Raw genomic sequence first — 26,437 nt, 5'->3', positions numbered from 1 at the left:
TTTCAGCCTGATGCACCCTTGCCCTACAGAGATAAAGTGCAGCGCCTTTTTCTTACTCTGAGATGGGAGGAAACAGGGAGCTAAGCCCCAGTCGTATGTTGCATCCCCGGTTTGCCACCTGCCCGCCCGCCTCATTTATGAGGTGGACTACACCTGTGACCCATAAAATTGGCGGCGGGGTGAGGCCGGCTCTGTGATTGGCTGCCCGCCGAGTGCCCCTCCCCGTCATATGACCGGCCTTGCGCTCTCACTGCGCCCGTCCGTTCGTCTCGCAGAGCCCCGGCGCTGGTGAATATGGCGACGCGCAGCCCCTGGCCGCGGCCCCTCAGCCTGCCCTGCTGCTGCCTCCTGCTCCTCGCGCTCGGCGGCCCCGGTGAGCGCCCGGCCTGGCTCGGTGGCCTGGGAGAGGCGGGGGTTGGCGCCTCAGCCTGCGGGCGGTGGGGGCGAGACCCTTGGGGAGGGGTCCTGCCCCGGGGGCTGCGGCATTCGGGGAGAGGCTCCGTGAGGGGAAGGGGGCGCCCTGGGGATGTGGCGATGGGGTTTCGGTGGGGGGTGGGATTGTGGCGCGGGGGGTGCCTGGGGATTGTGTGGGTCAGGCCCCTCTGGGGGAGGGGTGTGCTCTGTGCGGGGTGTCAGGTGGATGGGGGGTAAAGGGAGTGTTATTTGGGGGATCCCTGGGGGGGGCAGGGGTGCGCAGTGGGCGAGGTCTGCGCGCGCAGCGCGGGGGGTGTCCTCTCTCTCTACGGCCAGGAGTTGCATTGCTGAGGTTGCACACAAATGCCCGAAGTCCAGGCGCTTACTTCATCCGGGGCAGGCAGCCCCACCAGTAAAGACCCCGGTGCAAAGGGCAGTGTGGGGTTGGGGGGAGAGGTTCATACACTCAAACCAGCTCTGCTCGGTCCTTAAGGATGGTGCTGGTCGGTAGCACTGAAAGGGAGGAGAGATGAGCACTTGTTCCACTTATGTGGGAGCTTAAGTGGTGTTACTTTTCTGGTCTCATTGGGCCAGTGTGCTGTGCCTTGAGGTCGTGACTGGGCTTCAGACAAAAGCATAATAAAGAAGGTTCAACACAAATTTCAGTTCTGGCCATAACTGAATTTCCTGCGTCTTCTGTGCTAAACAGTCCTAGGCTATGTCTACACTGCACACCTTTTAGTGACACCACTGTGCCCCTAAAAGGGGCACAGTGTAGCCGCTCTTTGTCGGCAGGAGAGAGCTCTCCCGCCAACAAAAAATGTCACCCCCAACGAGACCCAGTAGCTTTGTCAGCAGTAGAGCTCCCGCAGACAAAGCGCACTTCGCACCAGTGCTTTTTGCCGGTAAAACTTTTGTTGTTTGGGATGGTGGTGGGGGGGTTCCACACCCCCTGAACAGCCAACATTTTACCGCCGAAAGTCCAGTGTAGACAAAGCCCCATCATGTCTGTGAAATGCTTCTTTAATCCTCCCTAGTCTACCTAACTGCTTCTCTTTCTTTGTTTAATAATGTGGCATTTCAGTTTTGACTCCATAATATAAGGCCTGGTTTTTCCCACACCACAAACTCAGGCTAATTTTTGTTTGTTTTTTGTTTTCTGCTACTGCTTTAGATAAAAGTGTGTACCTTGATGTAGGGAGGACAGTCATGGGCCTACCAGTTCTAACTCTGTATATTCCAGATGTGCTGTCCTCTGCAAAATTAAGATGACCATGAATTTGATCTCTTCTAGCTAGTTGCACTCAGAACTTGTCAACGCTGTTTCTAGGCACAGTGTATTGATATCTTTACTGAATTGTGCTATCAGGTTAATCTTCTGACTCTAATGAAAATATTGTAGTTGCTGGCCTTGTCCTCCCCACAGGGATAGGAGAATAGCATGGAAAGGGATATGGGAGAAGTAGCTGTCTTTTTGTCTTGTATTATCTCAAAATTTATTTGGACTAACAAAATATGCATTTTGACGACTTTCTGGACTGTTGCATTAATCTTGTTTTCTACTTAAAGTACTGGGTATTCCAGAAGAGCAGTCTAAAACTGTAACCATAAGTACCTGGACAAGAGCCGCCGCCTCTAAAACATGTTCGTTCTTGTAGCCAAACCTGTCTCTACAGTTTTGCAAGTCCAAATAAGCTGCCAAGCAGAAATCAAAACTGTACAGGCTATGCTGGAGTAGTACCCTGCTTGTTAAAGTTAAGTGGCATCTTTCCCCACACCTTACTAGATGCATGTGATTCTTCATGTAGTGCTTTTGGTGCACTATCCTTTCACTTTGGGTGACTTAATCCAAAGTGAAAGTGATGTCTGGTCTCCACCAGACAGCTCAGCATGTGAAGCCCCTTTCTCAAAGTAGCTTTGCTCTTTTGGATCAGAGGGGCCTGAGGTATACGGCCAACTTTTGCTGGAACAGCTATGTCAGTCACAGATCACACTTCATCATACCCCTTACTGACATAGCTATTCCAGCAAAAGTTTTGTAGCGTAAAGTTCCTCCACTTGCTACTGCTAGGGTTACCATATTTCAGGTTCCCAAAAAGAGGACCCAGGTTGGAGGGGGGGGGAAGCTGGGGGATACTCACTGGAGGTGGGGGACAGTGTTACTCCCTGTCATGGTGGCAGGGCAGCTGAAGCCCTTTGGGGACTGCTCCCTCAGGACTGGGGGGTGGGGGAGCTGGATGGGTGGGATCCAGCAGCTGTGGCTTGCAGAGGAATGGACCAATCAGATGCAGGAGAGAGACCAGTTGGCATTCTTTCTGAGCTGCAGCTTGTTCTGCTCTGCAAACCCATCCTCCTCCTCTCCTCTCCCCCTTCATGTTTGAAACCCCGGAGAGAAAAAGCAGGCTCAAAAAAGAGGTTATGTCCGGAAACCCCAGACATATGGTAACCCTAGTTTCTGCTGCATCCACCACCACATCAGAACAAAAAACTTCTTTCTCATTCTTCTGGCAAAGCAAGCATTGTTTTCCAATTTACTTCTGTAGGTCGTGATGGGTGAGTTAGAGAACATTGGCTTGAGTATTGGGTATCCAACTTATGCTTTTGAGTAGATCACCCTACATTCAGGCATCCTTCATAATCACTAAATAACCTCTAAAAAGACTGATCTTTCCAATAAGTAGAGGATGTTGCTCTAAATTCTGCTTCCATTCTGCTCTCTTATTGGAATAGTCCAGCTGCAAGGCAAAAGGATAATTTTGCACTTCAGTTGCACCTTTATCCAAACATCTTCAACTTTTATGAAGGTGCATAAGTGGCTTTCTTCATCTGTAAAATGGGAATGAGGCATAGAGGCAAAGAAACTTACTGGAGCAAGTCAGTAGCACATAATAGAACTGAGTCCTTGCTATGAGTCTCTTGCCCAATCCATGCTGTTTTTCAAGACAGTATGAAGATAGTAATTACAGAGCTAGCATGTGTTGTGCTCTGTGGCTCATAAAATATTTATCATGAACATTTTTCTTTTTAACAAATTATGCTATGGACTTGAATAACAATGCTGTGATGTAATCTCTGATGGTGACAACATGAAGATTATGGAGTTGTATATAACTGCTACTCTTACGTTTGTACCTCTTGGCTTGATTTCCATGCGACAACTTTTTTACTAACATCTTGCTATAAGACTGCTGTCAAAACTTCCTGCTTACTTATATAGAGCGGGAAATAGTGTTACTAGATGAAAGCGTCACCACCAAGCATCCCTCTTGCTGAAAACCACATCAAAGTGCAACTTTCTGTGACCGGGTACAAATGAGTTTTAGCAAACTGTATTGGTAGAGCCTGAAAACTTGAACAGGTTCTGGTAATGGTTAAATGCAGAGGCACTTGGAGACTCTGTAATGGCTGCAATCACCTAAACTCAAAGCTATCTGGTAGCATATCATGTGGTGGGGGCAAGAGCATAGTGAAGGGAGGCGACATTATGGAGAGGCTAAAGAAAAACATGTCCAGTAGTGGGAGCAGGTGTTTCTTTAAAGAAAATGTGGGGAGTGAGTATCTGGGGGCTGACTAGTACATACAAGGTCTAGCAAGGAAGCTTGGAGACTTACTTAAAAGACAAGGTTTTGCAATTCCTTACAGCTCAGTCACTGCTTATGTGCTCTCTAATGAGGGTTGTTTTGAAACCTTGTACATTACTAACTTTTTTTTTAAAGGTGGTGGTGGCAGGGAGAGGGAAGATGGTTGTATATCAAAACAATAAACCTTTAAGTACTAACATTCTTTTCTTGGCGAGAGTGTTTTGACTGGCTTTTCTGAACACTGAAGTGTCACTAACAAATTACCATGCATCACTGCATAGGCAGGCTGGCTTATTCATTGCAGTGCTTGGACTAAAATTTCTCAAAACTCTTATCCTTTTGGATAAACCAAACTGGAATCTTAATCACTCACTGTACTATAACCTTGGATCCAAATGCAGATCAGTGTTATCTCCCTAACCTGGTGTAATCTCTCTACATAGAAAGAATTTGTAGTGGTAACAAGTACAATTTACTTGTTCCAAAGTTCCTTTGATAAGTTTCACAAAACTTGGTCTTTGGTACTACTCTTGCCATAGAAAGTGTATAAATCAGTTCTGACTTGTCAGTAATGATAGGATATGATTCAGACAGGTTTTTCCTGGCAGTTTGAGTACAGTCCTCTGAATAAAAAAGATAATATTTTGAAAACAATGGCAAACTGTAGTCCAATATCATTAAAGCTGATTTACCTGTCAGCAACTAGGGAGCTTGCAAGCTGAACCAGTTCCCACTGTTAGGTTTGTGTTTGGTTTTTTTTGGTTTGTTTTTTAACAGTGCATCTCAAAATGCCTTTGAGAATAACGTAGTCAAAAAAATCCTCAGGGTTTTGTGGAAAGGAACCGTAAGGTGACCTATGCTATTAAAACAGGGCTTGTGCTCTTTTTACCTGGAATGCCTCACTTTTTATATTGGGCAAGACCTGCATTTCTAACCTCTCTTCTGAAGAGTGTGGCCAGCTGGCAAGCTAGTAAAAGTATAATATTGCAGATATCAAGAAAGTGAAAAAGGGAAGTGAGATTTGTTAGACTTTTAAACACCTGTAGCACTGACAACCTATAAAGAGTCAGAAGGGAAAATAAATTTGCTATCCAGGCTCTTCAGTTAAAGTCCAGAAACTCAAAACACAATTTAAAAAAGGCACAAACACACTTCCTTTGCAGGTCATCTTAGGTCATAATTGTTGATAAAACAGACCATAATGACTACTTACAGCCATTATCTCACTAACTAGTTCCGGGAATTCTGTCTTGAAGTACTAAATAACTTCAGTGTTAAAACTTTAGTTAAATGAGTTATTGACATAACCTCTTAAGCTTTGACAAGCTGCTTAGCTCATGCATCAAGTCCAAGGTGCTCAAACTTTCTAAACTTGTTCTTGCTTTCTAGCTGCTTTAAGTAAAATGCAAATTCTGCAGAGCTAAATTTGCCTACATCAGACAACTGATGTGCAAAACATTCCTTATGTAGCAGGACTGGATAAAACTCCAGAACTCTTCTGCAATTTTAATTTCAAAATCCAGCAGTTATCCTGTTTCTAATTCTAGTATTAAAAATCACGTAACTTTCTTCATGTCTCTAGCAAAAAGCCTGGAAGAATTTGCTCTGTTTACAATCACAAAATGTTTTAATGAATGAATTTGTGAAATATACAATAAAATGAAGTATCAGTGTCTTGTAATCAAACAATTACTATATGTATTACAGGTTTTTTCCAGTCACATGCAGTGGAAGTAGATGTGAAAGATCTCTCCAATAATACATGCATATATGCAAAATGGATGATGAGCTTCTTGATAAAATATGAAACAAACAGTAGTGAATATGTAAGTACTGAATTTAGTGTTAACTTCTGCTGTTGGATGCACTATCCACTTCACTTCTCTGTTCAGTCTTGAGAAACTTCAAAACAATTACCCTTGTAGCTAGTTCTGGTAAGGTTGAAGAATAAGTCAAGCTTACCTCTTTTAAATAGCTGATCTCAACATTTTTTAAAGAGGCAGTCAGGGTTTGTTTAAATAACTTACGTAATATGTTACTGAGTTGGCATATTACATTTTATTCAACTTGGACAAGAGGTTAGTTTGACTTCCTTGCTCTGTCTTAGCATGGTACTCTGAGTTAACACTGGGTAATAAAACTTAAGATATTTTTGTTTGAAATAACTCATTAAACTCTAGTGAATCATGTTTAACACTAAAACAAGGGCTTTATCCTACTTGTTTGGGGGCAATTAGGAAACTTTTGAATCTCCCTATATTCTAATCTTCCACTCTTTAAAAACTTCTAGTTCTTATTGTTGCAAACATCGCTTTTCAAGTGTAAATTAACTGTCTTCCTGAGTCTCGATTAAGCAACAGTTGCACTGGATCACACTTTTCCAGCAGAACAAAATTGATGTAATCCTTTAAGTCTTCACTGCTATTATTCTGAGCATGTGGACAAGAGTGAAAATAAGGTACAAGTTTCATTCTTCAGGAGCTTGGGAAAAGGCCTGGAGCAGGCTGATCCAGAAGATAGGCAGGAGGAATGGTAGAGTAGCAAAGATGTTACAGCTATCACACTAGCCAGGAGGCTCTGGTGCGGGAACAAAGAATGAATGATCACTTCTCATTCCAACTAGGTGGGTAGTGATCATAATTCATTACAATGTCTGGGGATACATGAAGCCAGAAGCTATCATTCTGCTCAGGAACAGCATGCTTTTTCCAACAGGTTTTGAAGGAGGATTGGCTTTTCACCTGGAAGTGGCCCCTGGACACTTAGGAGGGGATGGGGCTGGCTTCATCTTAGTTTAGTTACAGTGACTATTTATTTATCTGGAACACTTCTCAAACCCCATATGAGGGGAATAAGTGAGAGTGAGAAGAGAATGTCAACTTTATATTTAAAAAAAAAAAAAAGCAGTGAGTTTGGGGAAGATAAAGCATATAGTAAAGGAAATGGAAGAGGAGAGAAGAAATAGCCACTGAATGTTTCGGGGAGAGATGCCATGATCTATTAGTGGAGTGAAATCCAAAAGGGTAAAAAGTATAAAACATAGCCACTTTCTGTCTCAAATTTTTTAAAGATTTTTGTCCACTAGCTGGAGAAAAATCTTTAAAAAATTTGAGACAGAAAATGGCTGTTTTACCCTTTTGGATTTCACTCCACTAATAGATCATGGCATCTCTCCCCGAAACATTCAGTGGCTAAGTATCAGGGTAATAATTTATTCCCAAGCCCTTACTAAAACTGAATGACACGGCTCAGTCATGCTTAGGGCCTTACCAAATTCACAGTCCATTTTGGTCAATTCCACAGTCATAAGAATTTTAAAATTGTAAATTTCATGATTTCAGCTATTTAAATCTGAAATTTCAGTGTTGTAATTGTAGGGGTCCTGACCCAAAAAGGAGGGAGGGATGTGTGTGGGGGGGGGGGGGGGGGGGGAAGAGGTTTGCAAGGTTATTGTAGGGGGAGTTGCAGTACTGCTACCCTTACTTCTGCACTGCTGCTTGCACTGCCTTCAGAGTTGGGTAGCTGGAGAGTGGCAGCTACTGTCTGGGAGCCGAGCTCTGAAGGCAGAGCCGCCACCAGCAGCAGCACAGAAGTAAGGATGGCGTGGTATGGTATTGCACCCTTAATTCTGCGCTGCTGCCTGCAGAGCTGGGAACCTCAGTCAGCATACACTGCTCTCTGGCCACCCAGCTCTGAAGGCAGTGCAGAAGTAAGTGGCAATACCACAAACCTCCCAAAAATCTTGTGGACCCCCCCACAACTCCTTTTTGGGTCAGGACCCCACATTTGAGAAATGCTAGTCTTCTCTGTAGTATTTGTATAGTATAGGGTAAAAGTACACAAGACCAAATTTCAGTCTGTGTGGCATGTTTTTCATGGCTGTGAATTTGGTAGGGCCCTAGTCATGTTTCATGGCTCTACTCAAGCCTGTAGCAGGTTCTCACTCAAAACCATCACTGCTAAGTGTGGTTCTGGCCTCGCTACCCATACTGAATTACTTCAGCTAAATATCAGTTTTCCTGAGTGTGAGTGACCTTTGAAGTTACTGCTGTAAAGTACTGTCTAAATGCTAGGGTGTAGGTTTTTTTTTTTTTTTTTTTTTTTCCCCAGGCAGGTTAAGACCTTTGGCTAGATCTTTCAACTCGTGTTGTCTCATGACTGAATCCATCACAGCACTTTTCGAATTCAGATGGTGGTAAACTCTAGAACAGTGCGTATAATGGAGTAAATTTCTGAACCCTTCTATGAGTTCAGTTCTCTGTTCCTATTTCTTTGTTTACATTAGGAATTGTTATATGGAAGCTTCCACTTCAAGATTATGAAACTTTTCAGGGAATACTCCAGCATGAGGAGAATGTCTGTGTCTGAATTAAACTACTTTTTTCTTCTAGAAAAATGTAACCTTAAAGCCATCTACCAATGTAACGCATGACGGAAGCACCTGTGGCAATAACACACATGCCCCATTACTAGCAATACAATTTGGAGCAGGTCACTCTTGGAGTATCAACTTTACTAAGACTAATGAAACTTATCAGGGAAACATCATCTCATTTACCTACAACACCAATGATGCAGTCTTTAAAGATGCTAAAACAAAAGGTAATACGGGGGATTTTATCTTGTGTGGCTGAGCAATGACTACATTAAAGATAAATGATGATGATTATTGCAATATACCATCCCTCTAATTGGTTTTTATAGCTACTCATTCCTCTGCCCCATCCCTTTCTTACAAGTGTTGCAGACCAATAAGAGCGTCCTATGTGTTTTTATGAATGTATTGTAGACTCTAGTTAATGTTTGCAGTAATCTACTAGACTCTCCCTCAATATGGATGGGGAAAGGGGTTTTTTGTTTTTGTTCTTGCTGACTTTCATGTGCATTGGCCAGTCTCCAAGAACTCTAGTGTTATGATACAAATTGTTACAATGTACAACACTTTACTAAACATGAGAGTGCATCTTGGACAGCTAGTTACAAAGCACTAACTTTGGACCCCTTTCCTGTACCTTAAGAATTTTAAAAGGAAGCATCCTGCTGGGAGGAGCAGTTTCTTTTCCGAGATGTGCTTAGTTAGTTTTGTAAGCTATAGTACCACTCTACAATACTTAATGGCTATGTGAAGGGGCGAGGGGGGAAAATGTGTAGCAGCGGTGTTAAAGTGACTAAACTTACAGGAATCCTGCTCCTTGTATTGATTGTAAACTTCCTTTTTTTTCTGTCTAAAACACATGAAGAGTAATCTGTATTCTTGCTTATAGGACCAATTACGATTGTTGTAAATGACAGTATGCATCCAGTCCAACTGAATACTGTCTACAAATGCCATCACCTTGACTCTATTGAAGTGGCAAATGTGTCTCTGTTCTTCTGGGATGTCATTCTGCAGGCTTTTGTTCAAAATGGCACTGTTAGTAAACATGGTAAGTCACTTAAAATTGTGTGTGATGGTTCTGTATCCAAACTCCCATTTTAGGAATGCAGTACAGAGTGACTTTAATGTTGTAAAGTAGTGAATCACTGCAATTTTTATAAGGAATTGCTGCTTATCTTGCCTAAACTCTTGAGAACCAACATGAGTATAAACATCCATTATCCTTGTTCATATCCTGAACCAGCTGCTGATCTGAAACGAGATCAGTGGAGCAGACTGACTTGGCAGTCTGTATAATACATTGGTCAAAATGCAGTTCCTAATAAGTATTTTGCTAGCTGATTTGGGATTTTTAAATACTCTGATCCCTGAACTAATTGTACCACTACAACTAGATCATATCTGAGTTTCAAGGTACCTCTGTAAACAGAAGTCATACTGCCTCTTAGTCCAGGACTCAAACATTTTGAGCCTCAGGTGTCCAGTTCAACAGTGACTAGCAGGCAGTCTTCCTAAAGAGCACACACAGCAAGTATACTGCACTTCAGAGGCTTGTTAGGCTTCTTTCCTTTAGAGCCACTAGCCTTGCCAGAACTTCCTCTGCCCACTGTCTTCACCTGCTATGCTGCTCCTAACTTTGCCAGTGCAGAATGAAACTAGCTTACCTCTTCTGTTACTGTTAATGGAAAGACAGTTCTGTTTGCAATATTGCACTGTTACTGCATGCCTTGATGCTAAAACATCAAAGATTTGACTAAAAAACTCTGTAGGGGGCTTAAAAGGCCAAAATACTCCCTCCACAAAAAACATGACAGCAGAGTCATCTGTAACAAACAACCTCGGACAACTGCTTAATGTTATCAAAAATGTATCTTCATGCTATATAGTAGCTAGGAAGTCACATGCTACTTTTTTCAGATTCTACATGTGAAGCTGATAAATCTACTGTTGCACCTACCACTGTTGCCAACTTAACTACTGCACCTATCACTACTGCTTCATCACCTCTGCCAACTACAACTTCTAAACCAGTGGAGAAACCACTCATTGGAAACTATTCTCTTAAAGATGGCAATAAAACCTGTCTTCTGGCTACAATGGGGCTGCAACTGAATGTCTCCCAAGAGAAGGTGCTGTTTTTAATATCTTAAAAGCAAAGAGGAAGAGTGCGGCAATATTTTCTTGTTTGCAGAAGTATGGATACATGACTAGAGCCTCACAACTTAACCAATATTTGGCATTACCTTTAGTGTTATGAATGTCCCCCTCTAGTATACATGTATCAGACCAATCAAGGGATACTATCTAGCTCCAGAACTCTGCCTACCTACCTTTTAAAATGGTAACTTGCTGAGGAATATCTTGATATTGTAACCTGAGCAGGGCATTTCAATAGCTTTAAGGCTGGTACCTGCAGGTGCTCTGCTTGGTTGCAGAGGGAGCCCAAATTAAGGCATCTGATTGCCAGAGCTGTGCTATTATCTGATTCACAAAATAAAGGAAGGATCTGTCTTCAGCTCCATAAAAGAGCTGAATGGGAGAGTGTCAGTGGGCAAGATTTCCCCCCCCCCCCCTCACCTTGTCCAGTACTGCTAACCTTAAGTGTCACTTAAATAGCTTGGCTGAACATGATTCAGTCTACCCTAGCATGAAGACTCACCTTGTTTTATGATATGGTCTTGTCAAGAGTAAGACTAAACATTGAGGGGAAAATAGGGAGTTCCCTTCTGACAGCAGCAGAATGCCTTTTTTGAACAGCTAGAAGCCTCTTGACTAATCAATGTTTGGTTTTAATTTCAGCCTGTTTTGATTAACATCAATCCGAAGACAACTAATGTCACTGGTAGCTGTGGCAACACATCTGCTACTCTGCGATTGAGTGACAGCAACAGGATGTTTATTGATTTCACCTTTGCTGTTGTAAGTAACATATTACAGTTGAGCACTAAGCTTCCAATTAAATCTTCATTTCTTGTGTCTAAACACTTTGCACATAATGCCTGTATCTTAAAAGCTTCTTACATACTTGATTGTCTCTAACAGAGTTATATAGGTGGCTGGTATCTTACTCTACAGGTGAAGCAACTGAGTCTCTTAATTGACTGACTGCCCAAGGTTACCTATTGGCAAAATGAGGATTGTGCTCTAGGAGTGTCTGGTTCCAGTAACATGCTCAGTACACTAAATATGCTGTCTATTAAATGGACCGCACTAGTGTGTAGCCTTTGTTGGTAAATGCTCTTTCACACTTGTAGTTTAAAAGCACATACTGCAGAGGTAATCTTCTAAATATATATGTATTTGTGTATATGGGATAAACCCTTCAATTTTAACACAAATGGACTTTTTTTTCTCGTAAACAGAAAAACACAAGTGCAAACACACAAAGATTCTATCTGAAAGAAGTGAACATCACGCTGATCAGCTCTATAAATGGTTCTGGTAAGATACTATTTGGCTTAAAGAGAGCACTTCAGTGTTGACTGCATTCTGTCTATATTTAGCAAATACTTGTCAACTAATTTTTTTAACCAATACTAGTTCATACTCCATGGTCAAATCTACAGTGACTAGCTATAGTAACAAATTGTCTACATTTGCTTTAGAGATTGCCCTAACTTGCTACTTTCCTTATCCCATTTTGGCCTTGTTACAACTGTGTAGCACGTATCCTTGCCTACCTCTGAAGTGCAGTAAAGTTCTTAAAAATCCTTCCTTGGGAAAGGAGATACACAGCCACATTGCTGACAGTCTTTAGTATGAGCACCCTAAGTGAGCAGTTCTCATTAATAGGCACAGCAATATTCTTTGCGAAGAGGTGCAACCTATAAGGCTTAAGCATATTCTTCCAGATCAGCAGTTCTCAAGCTATGGAGTAGGAGGTACAGGAATTTTTCAAGGGAGCACAAACTGTGTCCTCCCCTCCCCCCAACTCTGGCTGGCAGCTGGGGCTCATGCAGAAGGACTGTGGGGGACTGCAGGGGAGGGATGGACGGACTGCCTGACTCCCGTGGGCAGGAGAGGACAGACAGATGGACCACTGTGAGTGGGCTCCACCAGTAGCAGCAAAGAAGTAAGGGTGGCAATGAGGCATTAAGTCTGCTGTGAAAAGTGAATATCACTTTTCACAGCAGACTTAGTGCCTCATTGCCACCCTTACTTCTGTGCTGCTACTGGTGCAGCATTGCCTTCAGAACTGGGTGTCCGGTATATGTACCTGGGGTCCAGCTATAAAGGACTACAGACACAAAGAAGGGGTCTGTGATGAAATAAGTTTGAGAACCACTGTTCTAGACATTTTGTCTTACACATCTAAGGTAACTATTCTTCTGTATGAAAGGAAAACTATCTTTCCTTCCGCGTTCTTCTTGATAACTGAGAATTCATTCTGTAGCATTTCAGAAACCAGTGTGTGTGTGGTGGTTTTTTTTTTTTAATTTTAAAATTCTTAAATGTGGTGGGTTTTGTTTTTTGTTAAGTGGATCATGCTGGCCTACTAATATGTTGGCAATAATCTCTATAATTAATAAGAGGCCTAAGACAAAGTTTAGACATGTAAACAGTTTATACTGTTGACTTAAATCTTCTGAAACTGTACCAGCTTTAATTATCCACCCCTCTTCTGTACTGAACTGGACTTCCTGTAGTCCACAAACTTGTTACTCTCTTTTAAAGTGCTACATAACCACATTTCAGAGGAAATAATGCTGAGCAATGGACTCAGTACCTTTCAGCTGAATAGGCTTATGATCTTGGTAGTACACCCTTTGAACAAGGCACTCTCGATAAATAGACTTTTTAGTCCATAGAAAACTCATCAACAAATGTCCATATTAGAATATTTTCTTTTTTTAAGAACCTTTAAATGCTGGAAACAACAACCTCAGCATCTGGGACACCTTCCTGGGCAGTTCCTACATGTGCCAAAAAGAGCAGACTGTTTTGGTGACTGAAGATCTTCAAATACATACTTTTGATCTGAGGATTCAGCCATTCAAAGTACAGGACAACAAGTATTCTAAAGGTAAGAATAAACCCGAATCAAGCAGACTTGTAGGGTGCTCTAACAAGGTTCACAACATAGGAGTAGATAAAAGCTTTATAGATACTAGCATAACTAATCCATTGGCCAGTACTTTATTTTTGCTTAGGCTAAAATGACTCTCTAAAATTTCCATTTGGGAAATGGCACCAGCCTTCTATCCTGGTTGATATGAACACCTTGCTTTTATCAATGTTTTGTCCTGGAGAAACCTCCCTTTTAAAATAAATAAATAAATCATACCACGAACTGGCAACAGCCCTGTAGGTTTATACGAAAGGGCCTAAAGACATTGACTTTGTGGCAATCTCCCCCTCCCCCCACAGCCATAGAGATCCACTGTTGACTTACTGAAATCTGCAAATGCTGGTAGTGAGGGAGACTGCCCAGAGTGCTGCAAGAAATAATGGGATGAAGCTTGGAAAAATAGCATTTCTGCTGAATGTAATCCAAGCTCGTTCTCATCAGAGGAGGAAAGGATTATTCAAATGATAGGGGTCCAAAAAACTGGAAAAAGTTCTTACTGCAAAGTACAACCTTGCATTGGCCAGGGGTATGGGAAGACCTAATCGGTCTCCTCACTAATTCTGAAGAGATGCATTATAAACAGTTCTAGTTCTCATTGTGGAAGGCCAAATGGGCTTCTGCATAATTCTGTAAATAGTACTTGAAAACTAAGTATATGTTACAGTAGTGCTTGCAGCCCACTTTTGGGTTTAGATCAGTTTCTAGACTGATAAAATATGTAAGTTAGGATGGGAGGTGGAAGTGTGCCTTTAAAAAAAAAAAAAAATCCAATTTTAAAAGTGTACTGAAAGACTTATCATAATATAGATAGATACTGGAATTGGAAAAGGTTCAGGAAAGAGCAACAAATGACTAGTTATGGAACAGCTTCTGTAGGAGGAGATTAATAAGACTGAGGAGGTTGGGGGGGGATATGATGGTCTATAAAATCATGACTGGTATGGAGAAAGCAAATAAGTGGTGTTTACTACTTCTTCTCATAACACAAGAACTAGGGGTCACCAAATGAAATTAATAGGCAGCAGGTTTAAAACAAACACACAGTATTTCTTCACACAGTGCAGTCAACCTGTTGAACTCTTTGACCGAGGGTGTTGTGAAGGCCAAGACCATAACAGTTAAAAAAATAACTAGATAAATTCAGGGAGGATAGGTCCATCAATGGCTATTAGCCAGGATGGGCAGGGATGGTGTCCCTAGCATCTGTTTGCCAGAAGCTGGGAATGGGTGACAGGGGCTGGATCACTCGATTACCTGTTGTGTTCATTCCCTCTGGGGCACCTGGCATTGGCCACTGTTGGAAGACAGGACACTGGGCTAGGTGGACCTTTGGTCTGACCCAGTTTCAACATTCTTATGTTAACGTTGAACTCCTTAAATGCTACTAAATGAGTTCTGATTGCAATTGGCGCTCCCTGTTACAGCCACTTCTTCATCCACATGTTAACTTATGACCACTTCAGCTGGCTTTTCAATACTGAAACCACGTTGCTTTTGAACTCATTTAAAATATCTGTGTACACACTTACACTAACCAGGTTTTTTCTAGCTTTTGTATTTAAATCTCCAATAGAATTGTGATACTGCAATTCAAGTTTATATTAGTTGACATAAAAACTTCTCCTCTATAATGCCTTCTCTAATGCCTCTTAAACTTTATCATTTTAGTAAATAAGCTACTGTATCCAGCAAAAATGCCCCAATCTAACTATAAACTAGCACTTAGGGAAACTACCTATGAATCTGTACAGTTTTCTCACTAAACTATACAGGTATGATAAATACTTGCTTGTAACTTTGAGCCTTCGTGTTAAGGAAAATATTTTTGTTTCCCGAGAGAGGTACAATAGCATGCTGTTGCTTTATTTATTCCTTGTCACAACCTTTTTCTCATCTACAGCCCAGGAGTGTTCGCTGGATGATGACACCATTCTAATACCAATTATAGTTGGTGCTGCTCTTGCGGGCTTGATTGTCATTATAGTGATCGCTTACATAATTGGCAGAAGAAAAACCTATGCTGGATATCAAACCTTGTAAATCTGAATGTGATCACTGTGTTCCAGTTTCACTTTAATGAAGCAAGTGCAAGTTCCCAAATGCAAACAAACCACTTCAAGTAAACATTTGCATCTAATTAGGGCTGGAGACTGTGGGTGCTTTGTCTCTTTTTTTGGTGTTTTGTCAGATAAAACAATGGGAATGTAACTCTACTTCCTGGACTAAGAAAAACATGGGGTTTTGTAGCTGTACTCAAAGTAGCAAATAAGCCTTATTTGGCAAATTATTAGGTAAAGATATTACCTGCAAACAATTACTTGGGATTCATGTCTGCATGTTACAAATATTAACAGTCTGAAAAGGGAACAGTCTAAATTAGGGCACTATTATGATGCATTGGGCAACTTGTAAAATTGCATTAAACTTGTACTTGTCTCACCTGCATTCCTTAGTTACTGTCACAATTGCAGGGTAACCTGGCTGCCTTTAACTGTATATTAAACCTGGAATGCTTGCCAGGGACTTCAGAGTGCCTAGTATCTCTTTTCTGGCTCATAGTACTAAATGCCATACTAATGGTTTTTCAAGCAAGTTTACGTTGAAGTGACAGTAGTAACCCACTTAATTCCAACAAGAGCTGCAATAGCTCCCTCTTATTTTGGTAGCTTCAGTAGCCATTCTTATAGTTAACCCATTCATTTAGATATGTAAACTTAAAAACTTCAATTGGCATATCTGGGAGTTAAAGCCCAGTTTCTAAATGCTTTAGAGAACTGTTGTGCACAAATGACCAGAAACCTAGTGCCTGTTACAACCTGGCATCCCCGTAGATACCAAAACAGACAGTTCTAAAGTAGTACAGTATTCCTGCTGGCACCAGTTTTAAAAAGGGAATAAGAACCTTAAGTATTTCTAGAATTTAAAGGGCACTTAACTTTGTATCATACCTTGCACAGAAAGTCTGTCTTGCTCACTTCCTTTGAGTGATGTGTGTTAAAGAAGCTCTCGGTTTAATAATCCAAAATCAGTTGTCACAACTTCAGCTGTTTTTAAATCTCCATATTAAATCATTCTTTGCTAATCAAAACTTGCATTGTAACTGTCCCATGATGGCATTTCATCTGCTGATTCATGTACTTTGTGCTTAATTGTGTGCTGTGCAGAGATGTAATATTGTGCATGTGTGTAGGAGTTACTAATGCTGTGAAGAATGCAAAAGTAAAGCATAAGTCTGAGGCTGACACACTGCACCTTTCTCCTTGCTGTTTGGAGTAGGTCCTCTACTTAAAACAAAACAAAGTGTAATGCAATTGGACTGTTCCTTAAACTGCAGCTATATAGAGACTAACCCTCACTGTATATCTTTAAGTTTCTCTGGTCTCCTAATCAGTGTGGTGTAATTCAGAGTGCACTGCATAAAAAAGGTGGCCTTTCCTAAAAGGAATGAGTTGTGTTATAATAGACAGGGATTGGTCATATTAATGAACATAGGACAAACTGAGTTTAACAGGGAAAGTTGGTTCATTTTTCTTAAAATTTTGGCTTGGAATTGTCATGGTAATAGATGCTTATTAGGGGTATACAGAGCTGCTTGTGGCATGTTTGGTGATGCTCTCTAAAAACAATTGGTAATACTAATTTGGTTTTCAGTAACAGATTTCATAGTGACTAATGTATATTTAGGACTCTGACTAAAAGAGCAAGAATGGTTGAATAACTCTTATTAATGCTTGTTGCAAGCAGAACTCAGGCCTTAGTCTAATATCAAAACCTCTTAAAATAAATAAATAAAAATAAAAATGTAAATGGAGGAACTAGCTTCAAACTTAAATTTTTAATTTGAGAATTTCTCCAAAAACATAAATTGTATTAAAATATCTTTAATTGCAACAGTTCTTATAGAAAGTCTTTTTGTAGAGCTCTAGTGATTGTTGGTGTTTACATGTGCCAGTTATGTACTTTTTAACTAGCATTTATCACTGTTTTCTTTGTCCATCTGATGTCTTAAATCTCCCAGGTTTCTATATGCCAACTCTATTCCTGAATTTCAGACTAAACTCTCACCTTCTCTTTGAAGGTGTAGAAATGTTGTTTAGGGAAAACCAGTGGATTTGTTCAAGAAATTGGCTCTGATGAAAATAATACCAGATCTGGTGTGCCGGTAACTGGCTCATGTAAACATCTAAGTTTCATGTGTCTGCTTAAACTGTTTAAACCACTAGTTCTCTGTATTGTATTTCTCCATAGGGACTTGCTTGTCAGTTTACTCTACATATTGCTTTAAACAATAAAGATTCTTCTATTTCTTAAGGAACCTTGGTAACTTTTTTTAATTAAAGCAATGATTTCTTGAACTGTAGTGATCACTTAAAAATAGACTTCTTGACTAAAATCGATTCTTATTTTAGATCAGATTATCCAACCTAACTGTAGGACCACCTTCCTTAATCTTCTCTTCTGTTGCTTAGTTCTTTCTGCATCTTTCTGTAACATGCTAGGAGGGACTGTCTGCTTATAGACTGTAGTCTTTTTCTAACCACTAGTCTAGATATTAAATCACTTCCGTTAGAAGCTTGGCTATCCCACTTTAAACTTGTAGTGAACTGTAGAACACCTCCCTAACCAAGTAGACTTACAAAATCTAATTTCACTAGTCAAACTTAAACTGACTGAAGTATTAGTCTTGGTTATAACTAAAGCAGCAAATAGGTCAGTGTCTCTTACAATTCTTCGCTTTGGGAGTGGCTTCTCTTTAGCAAGCCTAAATTTACCTGGGGTTAACTTCAATCAGCAGAAGTGGAGAAGCTGTAGGGACTTCTTTCTCTGAAAATTTTGCTTGCTTGGTAAGAGCTCTTCCTGTATGCTAGGATCCATCTAAGTCCTGCTCATAGGAGAGGGGATAAGCTTTCCTGGAAAGCTGCAGGAAAAATGCTATCTGTTGCTGATTCTGCTAGTTCAGTCTCCAGCCTCCAATAAGATTGTAAAATTACATCTATCGGTTTCCTCATTGTTGGATACTCCAGGTGGTCTAGAAGTGGTGGCATGCAACACTCGTATTGCATAAATCTGTCCTTCAGAAATCCATAGAGCAGGCATAAAATTCATTCTGAACAGGGGAGACTTTTCTCTTAGTGTTTTCTGTAGTTAATCAAAAGCACAATACTTGAGGTAAATGTGCTTTCTCTATTGCTTATGATTAGAATTGATCACCGGTGCTGCTTGTCCTAAGTCTCCATAAGAGTTTTTTCAACAAACAGCTATATGTCCAACTAATGGGAAAATGCTGGGTATGCAGGTGATGTATTCTGCACTGTAGAACCACGGTCTTGTCTCCTTACAGATTCAGTGCTTTAGCTAAGATGTCACACCATGCATGAATAATGATGCTGTAGCATATGTCCCCTGTTTCAAGAGTAAATACTAAAATGAATCTTCATTTGCCTACCCCTGATACTGATGTACTAGCCTGATTTGGCAGAGGGACCACACATCTGGTGTACACAATTGTATTGGTGATAGTCTGACAAGGGAGGAGGATGAGTAAAATCAGATTCTCTTTTGACTCCTGGCTATTGGCTTGGGGTCAATCAATCAGTAAAATCTCACTGCCTTTCCTTTCAGGCTTCATTAGTCAAAGCCCATGCTGTGATTGAAGTCTCAATGGTTTTTGACTTCAGTCTACAATGCCAGCATATGTATCTTAAACTCAGTCTGAGCTCAGTGAAGCTTTTCACAACTTCTTCAAAACTATCTAGAAAGTTAGGTTCCTCCAAGAGACACTCAGCCTAAGTCTAAACTTAAATAGAGCTTAAGCATCCTCTGAAAAATATCTTCAAGGATGAGACGGTGGTGGTAAAATTGCAAATTACTAAATTTGCATCTTGTAATGAACTTGCTCATCTTGCAGTGCTAAAACTTGGGTGACTGTATTTGTAGTCCTTAGCTTTTGTTCCCAAGCATTTTACTCTTAAATAGCTTTAATAAAGAAAAGTAAGTTATTCACATCTTTAACTGAACTACACTCAGATGCAAAGTAACAGTTTTCAACATCACTGCTTTCTTTCTATTTAACTGTGAAAGGTCTGCCCTAATATTCTGACCAGTGGTAAAAAGTCCAAGACTGGGTGTGTTGGAATAATATATTGTGTAATTTCATCATACACAAAATGGATTCCAGAAATTTCATGTTAGTCTTAAAAATGGGGAGGGGAAGCATTGCAATCATCTTTATTTATAAACAGGGTCTGGTTGAAGGAGAGCTCTAATGCTGGATGGGAAGCTATGTAAACCATTAGGGAGAGGTTGCAGTGTTTAACATTTCTATTCAACTGGCTTTCTTTTGAAACTTGCCCTCTTTCCATCTAGCTGAAGACTGCAGCCCAGATGTGGACAACTTCATTGTGCCCATAACAGTGGGAGCAGCTTTGGGAGGATTAGTTGCTCTAGTGCTTGTGGCTTATTTTGTAAGCCACAAGAAACACAGTAATGCTGGATATCAGCAATTTTAAATATGGGAAAGTGGGGGGGAGGGGGGGAGAAACTGTCTCCTCTTACATCTGAATGGTTTTGTCAAATAGCTTCTTGAAAATTACATTTGTTTAAGAAACAGTTAATTTTTAATTAGCATTACATCTGAATTTGACAACTCACCCTGAGTGATTTTAGTCTGGTCCTTGATCAGACTAAAGTTTGTTTCCATCTTCTGGATGTGGATGTGATGCTACCAAAAATACCAATTCAGTAATTCTATGATCTATATGTACACAGTGGCTGTATATGAATAAAGTTTTGTTCCTAATCTCTGTGAATGGCACTTAACCAGTACTAAGTTTGCTGTGGATGTCTTCAAGTATTAATGTATATAATCCTACATTGCAGTTTATTTTTTACTATTGATAGTGCCTTATATACAGTTTGTCAAATAGTAAAGCTGTTGTGTGAATGCCCCTATTAGAAAGGTTAAAACTGACTTTTGCGACTTAAAGATGCTCTGTAGGTGCAGTTCTCTGGATACACCTTTTTGAGTATGCAAGTGTAACTTACATGTTCTGCACTTTGTCTGGGTCATCTATTTTGTACAGCTGGTCTAAAGAACAAAAATACTTGTAAGAATACTATAGTATTTTGAGCTACTAATTAATGGATCTCATGGCTATCTCTAATGTTAAACTCTTCTTCAAGAGAAAAGGTAAGATGGGTTGGGCTGGAACCTAACTCTGTACAGCCTTAATGTGAACTCGCATGGTCAGTCTGTATAGCTTCCAAACTCCTCCAAGAAAATATTTCCCCTTTTGGTCTGTGGAACAACAGACTTGCAGTGATTAGTAGAAGCCGTTATTAGTGTACAACTGTTTATATTTCAACTTGCAAACTTGGGAGCCACTAAGTGTTAGGTTCTACAACCATTCTTCTTTGATCTGAAAGGGACCTCTCTGATAGAATTAGGGGAATGCTAAAAGTAGCTTAACTACCATGTTCTCCCTGCCCTGCTAATGTAAACTTAAAAATCTACTGGTGGCTAATGGGCACCTTTCATCAGTATTAAATTAACTCATTTTAGTATTAATGACTTTAGGATTCCTATGCACTATTTAATCAAGTCCTCTTACCAGCCAAAACTGATTCAAAGTGACTAAGGTAAAGCTGTAAGTATTGTACCTCAACCTGAAAGATACAGGAGTTACGATCACTCTTTTTAAAATAACTTGCACCATAAATTGTCCTTCCTCCCCTGCATTGCTGAACTGCACAGCAGCAGCCTCTGAATTGGAATGAATACTGCTGCAGGGCCAGACTTTGTGTTTGTATTTTGATTGGATTAAAAGGGAGGAAAATATGAAGTTATTATAAACCCAGGCTTTGTCCTAATGGATAAGTGGCAACTGGTTACCAGGTTAATATAGCTGAGCTAAATTTGGCACAGTAACTAAAGCAGTGGTTCTCAATCTGTTTACCGCTGTGGGTCGCATATACAGCTCTCTGTGTTGTGGGCCACATCCACACACTACTACCTGTATGGCCCCGAGGATGTCACTTGGGCTGCAGTTGTGTGCTGATTTGGCTGCACGTGGCCTGCCGGCCATGGATTGAGAACCGCTGCTCTAAAAAAAGCTAATTCAATGCGACTCACATTACGGGGCAGCGTCTTAAAGTAGTAGCTGCTACCTTTTGACAGAGTGCTACATCTGTACAAGACATTTCTTCTATTCAGACATAAAAGCAAGCAAAGTCCATTCTTCAGGAATCTCCCAAAGCTTTAACAAAGCCCTCCACTTCAAAATCTCACCACCGGGATTGGGGTGAACTAGATTAACATGTTTATAAAAGTTCTTTAACTCCTACTACCTCTTGGGGGTGGTCATCCAGTAACAGCCATTAGCTTGGGGCATTGGACATCTAATTACTTAGTGCTGCTCTGGAGATTGTTTTCAAAGCAAAGTCAAACCACTTTTTCCTTGCAGTAGTCCAGTAGGGTAAGTATTTCTCCCTACTTTACACACGTGGAAAGTGAAGCAGAGCTGTTACATAACTTACCTGAGGCTTATAATTGGCGTCGGAGTCCCATGCTCTGAAAAAGCCCATACTGACTCTGAATTTAGCATTTGCGCCAGAGAAGAATTAAATATGGTATACTTCAAAACTGTGCAAACCCACTTTGTGGCATTACACTGAATGTTTTTTACAATGCTGTGCTGATTTTAATAAGAACTACACAATTCTCTGAAAGCGATACCTCCATGACCTCTTTGTACTGAATGGATCAAAAAATAAAGCTATATGCACCAAAGGTGTGTCTTTCAGTGTTTTCAGCTACCCTGATATATCTTTGGTTGTCTTTTACAGCTTTCTATACAGTGCTGCTTTCCATATTATCTATTTATGCTCTCCTTCTTTCCCATCCATTTCTGAAAATGCACAGTGGTGTTGGAGGGGATGAGATCAGTTTGGGGGAGGGGGAGTGTAATACATTTTGTCATTCTGGTGCTCTAATCTAGGTAAATGCTCTCAAATCCATATGGTGGTGATCAGCTAGTATGTCATTTCAAAGTTAATACTTTGTCCTGGGTTACGGGTGACATCAGTGGGAGAGCCACAGGTGTGCAGAGAGCAGAACATCCAAAGTGTATGCTAATGTGAAGATCTGAAAAGAGATCTTTACCCTATGAGAGCCCTAGATGTAGCCAAATGTGATAACTTCTTCATAAGCACTTCAAATGCACCTTCTGGCTATAGGCAACCCAGTGACTATTAGCTAAATTGTCTAGAAGAGAAACAAAGAGCAACTGAATTATGCCTACCTGTACAGGGGGGTGGATGAATAAGTGTTTAGACTGTAACTAAGGTCCTGATCCAGAGAGATGCTAAGCACTTGCAGTTCCTATTGAAGAAATAGGTACAGAAGACCCAGAACTTATCAGGATCAGATTTAGAGAGGGGTCAGGTTTTTATAAAAAAAAAAGTGCATGGGGTTTTAAAAAAAAAAAAATTGCAAGTGTCTGTTTCCTCCCTGCTTGATTGGTTTCTAATGCATGGTTTCCCTACTAATTTCTTCTCCCTCACTTTTTTCTCTTCTACAGCTGAAGAATGCTTTGCAGATTCTGACCTGAACTTTCTTATCCCCATCGCAGTGGGTGTGGCGCTTGGCTTCCTTATCATTCTTGTCTTTATCTCTTATGTCATTGGAAGAAGGAAAAGTCGTACTGGCTATCAATCTGTATAATCTTTTCATGCTGCCTCTGCTGCTTTTTCCCTTAACAGAAGTTATTAGTTTATGGTTTTCTTTGACTAGAGATATTAAAAAACAAAGGATAATGTATTTGTGTATATGATTGTGAGAACAAATTTAGACTCACCTGAAGCTACTGTAAGGCTTTGGAGTAAAGTAAAACTGCTCCAGGAAACACTTAAGATGATGACCAATATTTGTCCCCTGGGCAATGTGATTATTTGACTGAAAAGGCCTAAGATAAGGATGCATCTTACTCGCAGCATTTTTAATCTCTATTCTTTTGCATAATATCCCAGCTGGCGAGTGAGTTTTTATTTTATATGCAGCTACTCCAGTTTATTTCAGATGATGCTGAAGTTAAAAAAACACTGCTAGAGGTTTGAATGCTGTGTAGCGAAGGATTGTATATGCTGGTGGAAAGAAATGCAAAATCCTTCCTAGCATTCAATTAGAAGCAAACGTACCCCTGCTGCCTTGTTTCTGTTTTTCATGTAGCTGCTTGTTCTCTGGGGTTAGCTTAAAGCTGCTTTTCCTGTTGCATCCAAAGTTGGTTCTTGATCCTACAATACGTCACCCAGAAGTTCCTTCTCTTAGTAACTAGTGCATTTAATCAGTGTGGAAAGGATTATCTTTTTTTAAGGGTAAGAGGGGAGTGGGTGAGACCTAGCATAACTTACCTAAGCATGGAAGAACCTGACCTTAGAGAACAGACAAAGCTTTTAAGGAAGCCTTAGGTATCCTGTGCTGCTTTTGTCCAAAGAGGACAGTGTTAAGCATCTTCTGTTTGCTAACCAAAAGGTTCTTCTACTCTCTAACTTTAATTGAGCCTGTGTTTGGGCGAATGGGAAAACTTTGAGTTCACTGGGTCCAAGTTTTCATTCTGTCTGTGCAAGGGAAGGATAATCTAGACTTCTCATCTTGTATTTCAATTGAAGGAACTGGCCTAACTTTACACCTCTCTTTGACTCCACAGAGGTGTGCTCTTACTCTGTTTTCCAAAGTAGTCCGTATGCAAAAGGATGAGGTTATAGAAAACCACATTAAAAGAAAGTGACCCCACCAAAGAATGGGATGGTATGTTGGATCCAGTCAAACTCCTCCCCTATCATTAATATTGTCATACACTTTGAAGGCCTATGTTCCACGTTTGGGCCTTAGCAGGATGGAAGCTAGTTATTTTGGATTAAATTCTGCCATCCCTGAACAGGTACACTGGGACAGGAGCATCTTTCTCCTTGGCCCCCTTTGATGCAGACCTGCAGAAGCTAGTCCTACTATTATTGTGCTCTCTTTTATGCTAGGCCATGTGACTAGCTGAGGTGCTGGCATCATCTTTGCATGGCTGTTCGTGGCCGGCAGTAGGCGGTGTGGGAATGTGTTCTGCACTCTTCTGCAGCATGCGTTTAGGATGTTCCTGAGCCACTGTAGGGGCAGACTGCTGCAGAGCACCTCCACCTCTTTGACAGATGGGAGCGAGATCATGATTTGGGCCTTCGTTTTACAGATTGTTTGGGTCTCGGAGATGGATGAGGGTAACTGGACTCATTAAGTCAAATCAGATGAGAAGCGGTCTTTCATATTTCAGTTTACTGACTCTCAAAATGTGCGTTCAGTCATTGGATGAGCCTAGTGTCATATAAAGAGAGAACCCATGAAGTAAGCTGTGGTGTTCAGTCAATACGATATAGGAGGATATGGCACGTGAGGTGCTGAATGTAAAGTAGAGCATGTAACAATTCACACTCAGAGTAGCGTTCTTTAGAAGCATAGTTGCCTTTAAAAAACAAAAGGTTTAGTAAAAGTACACATGGGGATTATCTACAAGAGGTGTTCAAATACACTTTCCTTTGAGTGACGTTGGGCATGGAAGATTGTACACTACTGCCTTTCATTTTAAAGAAACACTGTTTAGACTCCTGTCACAAAAATTGCTTTGGTCCTATTCTGACTACAGGATCAAACCTAAGCTGTAACTGCATCTTCTAATGGGACAAAAATAGGGTCCTACACCGATGTGATCCTTTCATGCTGGGGACTTAATTTAAGGCCAGTGGGCTGGGTTTTTGTCTCCCATTTTTTACTCTTGCTTTCCCTGAGTGGGGAAGTGCTAAATGGGCTACTCCTGAGCCTAACACCCATGCCCCTTAAAGCTTGTCACCTCCACAATGACGTGAGGTGGGTTCTATTCCTGCTATGCTATTCTTCAGGCTCCAGATCTGAGCTTCACACATAGCATCCTTTTAATCCAGCTGGGTGACTTTAATAATAAAGTGCAGCAATTTCCTAACTTTTATTTTTTTAAGTGCTATTTTGGACTTCATGAGAAGTCAAAATCAAGCAAGCACTTTAAAGTTATTGTAGAATGAAGAGTGATATAAACATGGTTCTCTGAATTTGCAAAAGACTGTACAAATGTGCTGATGAAGACAGAGTATCTATATTAAACAAAGTTAACTATGATGTTTGTCTAGTTTTGCTCAGTGTTAATACTCTTGATAGAGATGAATGCGACTTTTAAGAGCTTTATCTAAGGGGCTGGTGTGGCTTGAGTTTCAGGAGCGGTGAAAACTCAATCACTTCTTGCTCTCCTTCACCCCATGCTCCTTTCAGGCAAGGACTGAGGCAGAGACCAGGTGGGCGGCATTTGTGCTGCCATTGGTTGCATGTTCCACAGTCTGTAGATAACCAAATTTAAGAGGAGTGAGAGTTATTAAAACTCTGAGCAGGAGGGATGGTAACAACATGTAAATGCTTTTTTCATAATGGCAAACACTAGAGGTTATAGACAGCATGCTGTTATATTTTTAATATAAAGAAGAAAAGGACTTTAGCATGTGATTATGGATGAAAAGAGACTTCTGTGTATGTGCTTTCTATGGCCCTGGCACTTCAAACTTCTGAGCCCTTCAATTCCTATTGAAGTTAATCAGCAGGGCTCTGCACTTGGCAGGAGTGAGCCCTATATATCATCTGAGTCCAGTCTTTTTAGCTTACCAGCAAAACGTGCAGCAATTATAAAATGTGTTCACATGTCAACACAATTGCCAATAAAATTCTGATGGCTGAATCTTTTATTACTCATGGAAGCCTGGGATGTACAGAGAACACAGCTTGATCTTCAGATACTGGGGGAAGTTTCTAATATTCTTGCCTTAAAAAGTCTTGTTCTGACCTGTCAACTACCCAAAATTGATGTGGGTGTTATTGACAGATGCCTCACTAAATGTAAGTGATTGAAGTAATTCTGCATATTTAGAGGATGGCAG

General features: G+C 40.7%; 1 protein-coding gene across 3 annotated transcripts; it reads left to right on the top strand.

The window, feature by feature from the left end:
- The first annotated feature begins 243 nt into the window (after window positions 1–243).
- On the top strand, window positions 244–23,256 carry LAMP2 (lysosomal associated membrane protein 2). 3 transcript variants are annotated; one of them, XM_024195406.2, is made up of 9 exons: window positions 244–373; window positions 5,703–5,821; window positions 8,387–8,597; window positions 9,260–9,421; window positions 10,291–10,502; window positions 11,173–11,292; window positions 11,736–11,814; window positions 13,229–13,396; window positions 23,020–23,256. In XM_024195406.2, the coding sequence occupies exons 1-9, from the start codon at window positions 295–297 to the stop codon at window positions 23,160–23,162; spliced, it is 1,293 nt and encodes a 430-aa protein (XP_024051174.2). In that variant the 5' UTR covers window positions 244–294; the 3' UTR covers window positions 23,163–23,256. The 3 variants fall into 3 exon arrangements, with proteins under 3 accessions (XP_024051174.2, XP_024051184.2, XP_024051195.2); XM_024195416.3 differs by lacking the exon at window positions 23,020–23,256 and adding an exon at window positions 19,808–19,962; XM_024195427.2 differs by lacking the exon at window positions 23,020–23,256 and adding an exon at window positions 15,342–17,756.
- The last annotated feature ends 3,181 nt before the right edge of the window (window positions 23,257–26,437 follow it).

The sequence above is a fragment of the Terrapene carolina genome, unplaced genomic scaffold, assembly GCF_002925995.2.
Source record: "Terrapene carolina triunguis isolate 2854851 unplaced genomic scaffold, T_m_triunguis-2.0 Scaffold131, whole genome shotgun sequence".
Classification (NCBI taxonomy): Eukaryota; Metazoa; Chordata; order Testudines; family Emydidae; genus Terrapene; species Terrapene triunguis.
The sequence above is the reverse complement of the archived record's forward strand: the minus strand, read 5'-3'. Positions and strand labels throughout refer to the sequence as shown.